This window comes from Rhea americana, unplaced genomic scaffold (genome assembly GCF_003343005.1).
Source record: "Rhea americana isolate MKP2758 unplaced genomic scaffold, rheAme1 scaffold_561, whole genome shotgun sequence".
Lineage (NCBI taxonomy): Eukaryota > Metazoa > Chordata > Aves > Rheiformes > Rheidae > Rhea > Rhea americana.
Window position 1 is genome coordinate 124,493 of NW_028186714.1, and position 3,253 is coordinate 127,745.

At 72.5% G+C, this 3,253-nt stretch overlaps 1 protein-coding gene across 1 annotated transcript in view; it reads left to right on the top strand.

Moving 5' to 3' along the window:
• The window catches only part of LOC146587846 (integrin alpha-IIb-like), a gene marked incomplete at its 3' end in the record, with an annotated part of 15,651 nt that extends 12,403 nt beyond the window's left edge, over positions 1-3,248 (top strand). Inside the window, exons 9-20 of the mRNA XM_085318925.1 lie at positions 6-117; positions 270-417; positions 545-631; positions 706-785; positions 1,016-1,096; positions 1,173-1,275; positions 1,364-1,516; positions 1,603-1,713; positions 2,183-2,296; positions 2,655-2,762; positions 2,925-3,047; positions 3,195-3,248. Of these exons, the coding sequence (XP_085175051.1) occupies positions 6-117; positions 270-417; positions 545-631; positions 706-785; positions 1,016-1,096; positions 1,173-1,275; positions 1,364-1,516; positions 1,603-1,713; positions 2,183-2,296; positions 2,655-2,762; positions 2,925-3,047; positions 3,195-3,248 (1,274 nt within the window). The remainder of the gene's footprint in view (positions 1-5; positions 118-269; positions 418-544; positions 632-705; positions 786-1,015; positions 1,097-1,172; positions 1,276-1,363; positions 1,517-1,602; positions 1,714-2,182; positions 2,297-2,654; positions 2,763-2,924; positions 3,048-3,194) is intronic.
• Between the last annotated feature and the right edge of the window lie 5 nt (positions 3,249-3,253).

Here is a 3,253-nt window from a genome sequence, read left to right on the forward strand (position 1 = left end):
CTGCCCACTCTGCCGCTGCCCCCCACCTCTCGCCCTGCCGCCGGCCCAGACGCGCATCGTGCTGGACTGCGGCGACGACAACGTCTGCGTGCCCGACCTCCGCCTCGCCGCCGACACGTGAGCGGCCGGGGCGGCRGGCGCGGGTGGCGCGGTGCCCCACCGGGCCGGGCGTTGTGGGTGGTGCTGGTTGGGTGTGTGTGGGGGGGGAGAACAGGGGCGTCGCTGCGGGGCACGGCGCCGCCGCGGGCGCTCACGCCGTGTCGCCCCAGGCCGGGCACGCGCCTGCTCGTCGGGGCGGAGAACGTGGTGCGCCTGCGCGCCAACGCCAGCAACGCCGGCGAGGGCGCCTTCGAGGCCGAGCTGCGGGTGCAGCTGCCCCCCGGCGCCCACTACCAGAAAGCCGTCAGCGACGTCCAGGTGGGTGCCCGGGCTTGGTGAGGCGGCGGAGGCTGCTGCCCTCCGTGTCCCCCCCCTCCCTCCCCCGGGGCCTCGTGCCACTTCTGCGCCCGCCCCCTCCAACGCCGTCCCACCGCGGCGGGGGCAGGAGAAGCTCAGCTGCAACCCCCGGAAGGAGAACGGGAGCCACGTGGTGGTCTGCGAGCTGGGCAACCCCATGAAGGCCAGCAGCCGGGTAAGGGTCCGCCGGCCGTGCCCCTCACCCTGGCGTCAGGCCTGCCCAGCGCCCACTTGAAGCCACCCCTGCAGATCACCGTCAACATGGAGCTGAGTGTGTCCGGCCTGGAAGACGTGGGTGACGCCATCGCCTTCCGGCTCCAGCTGCGGAGGTGACGCGGTGCCCGCGGGTGCCGGAGACCCGCGGGCACCCTCCTGCCTGCACCCCCCTCCCGCCTCCCTCCCTGCCAGGTGCCCTCAGGGCCCAGGCGTCCGAGATCAGATGCTCCCATTGCTTCTCCGTGTTGTCCCCCCAAACWGGGGTGGGCACTAGGGGGTGGAGGGGGGGGGCTCGGTGCCACCCTGCCCGCTCTCACCCGCCTCTCGGCCTCGCCTCCCGCAGCAAGAACAGCCACAGCCCCAGCAGCGCCGTGGAGGTGGTGAGGGTGCCCGTGGAGGCCCAGGCGGCCATGGAGCTGCGAGGGTGAGGTCGGGGTGGGGGTGGTGGGCGCAGCGGGCATGGCGAGGTGGGCGCCCCTGAGCCCCTCTCTCCCGCCTAGGACCTCCCTGCCCGCCACCGCGGTGCTGCCGCCGGCGTGGCAGGCGGTGGAGGGCAGCCGGCGGCTGGAGGACCACGGCATCAAGGTGGAACACGTCTACCAGGTACGTGGCGGCGCCCGGCTCGGTGCCCACCCGACACCTATCCCGGCGCCCGCCGTCCCCGTTGCCACCCCGCTCTCTCGTCCCGCAGCTCCACAACAAGGGTCCCGGCACCGTGAACGGCGTCACCCTGCGCCTCGCCGTGCCCAGCCGGCTCCAGGGCAGCCTCCTGCTCTACCTGCTGGAGCTGGGCACCGAGGGGGGCGTGAGCTGCACCGAGCCCCCCGGCCTCAACCCGCAGCAGGTGGGCGGCCGGCGGGGCGCTGCCCCCGGCATGGCAGTGGGTGTGGGGGGCACCCGAGCCAAGGCCGCGTCCGCTTCTCCCGGCAGCTGGAGATCCCCCGGCCCACGGGTGCCTCGGCCCGCAACGGCAGCCTCCAGCGGGAACGTCGGGCGGTGGGTGAGCAGGCCCCAGCCGCCCCTGGGGAGCCCGTCCACGTGGTGAGCGGGGACCGTTCGCGGCACGGAGAGTGGGGGTGCCCCCCGCCAGCGCGGGCGCCGAGGCCTTGCAGCAGCCTCNGGGAGCCCGTCCACGTGGTGAGCGGGGACCGTTCGCGGCACGGAGAGTGGGGGTGCCCCCCGCCAGCGCGGGCGCCGAGGCCTTGCAGCAGCCTCGTGGGCAGTGGGTGCACCGAGCTGGAAGTGCCATGCATCAGAGGGTGCTCGGGGCGAGCAGCGGGCGCTGCAGGGTGGGAAGCACCCGGCAGGGTGGGTAGCACCCGGCAGGGTGGCCTGGGCAACTCTGGGGGGGTGCTCTTGGACAGGCTGAGCCATGTGTGGGGCACTGCCTGGAGCACGTTCGCGTGGGGCACACCGCTCCGTACCCCRCTGGCCTTGCCCGGCCCCCTGGGCACCTCGTGGGACGGAAGCGGGTGCCACCGGGGGTGACGGGCCCGCCGTGCCCCGGCAGAACTGCAGCGCCGAGCCGTGCGAGAGCATCGTGTGCGAGGTGCAGAGCCTGCCCAAGGACCAGCGGGTGCTGGTGAGCGTCCATGCCCTGCTCTGGATGGACACCTTGCACAAGGTACGGCGCCCACGCCTGCCAGGGCCCGGAGGTGTCACCGACAGCGTCCCCGTGGGGTGGGTCCCCGGGGAGCATGTGCCATGTGCCCTGCCTGCCCACCGTGACCTGGTGCCCGGGTTAGGGGTGCCCTCCTGGTACCCTGAAGGGTGACACCAAGCAGCTGGGGCCACCGCGGCAGGAGCCCGCGGCGGGGCCCAGGCACCGTGTGCCCAGGAGGATTTGCCTGGCCGAGGTCTTGAGGCTTTTGCAGAGCTGGAGACCCTGGTGTCCAGGCTCCATAGAGGGCACCCATGGGGACGCTGGGTGCAGGGCTGTGGGTGCCAACACCCCTCATGCCGGCCCATGTGTCTGTGCCCAGCACGAGCATCTCCTGAAGCAGTTCCTCATCCAGTCCCGGGCCTGGTTCAACGTCTCCGGCATGCCGTACCGCATCCAGCCCCGCGTGCTGCCCAGCGGGGAGGCCACGGTAGGGCTGGCATGGTGGCCCAAGGAGGCTGGCACCCACCTGGCTGGGCTGGGTGCCAACTCGGGGTGCAGGGCTGTATTTGAGGTGACTGGGCATGGTCACAGTAGCTAGGGGACACCTTCCGGGGGGGGGGTCTGGGCCACCCACCCTGTCCCTGCGCAGGCCGTCACAGAGGTGGTGCGTGTGAGCCCCAGCACTGAGAAGAATGTGCCAGTGTGGTGGGTGGTGCTGGGTGCCCTGGCCGGGTTCCTGCTCCTCGCCATCTTCATCTTCGTCATGTGGAAGGTGAGTGGGCCGGGAGCAGGGTGCTGGTGCTGCCAGGCACCCAGGGGTGGAGGGGCAGAGATGGGGCCCAGATGTGGCCCAGGACGACATATCCCGGGGGGGAGGGGGGGTCCCTGTGGCTGGGCTGTCACCATGTCCCTCTTCCAGGTGGGCTTTTTCAAGAGGACCCGGCCACCCATGGAGGATGACAAGCAGCAGCTGACGCC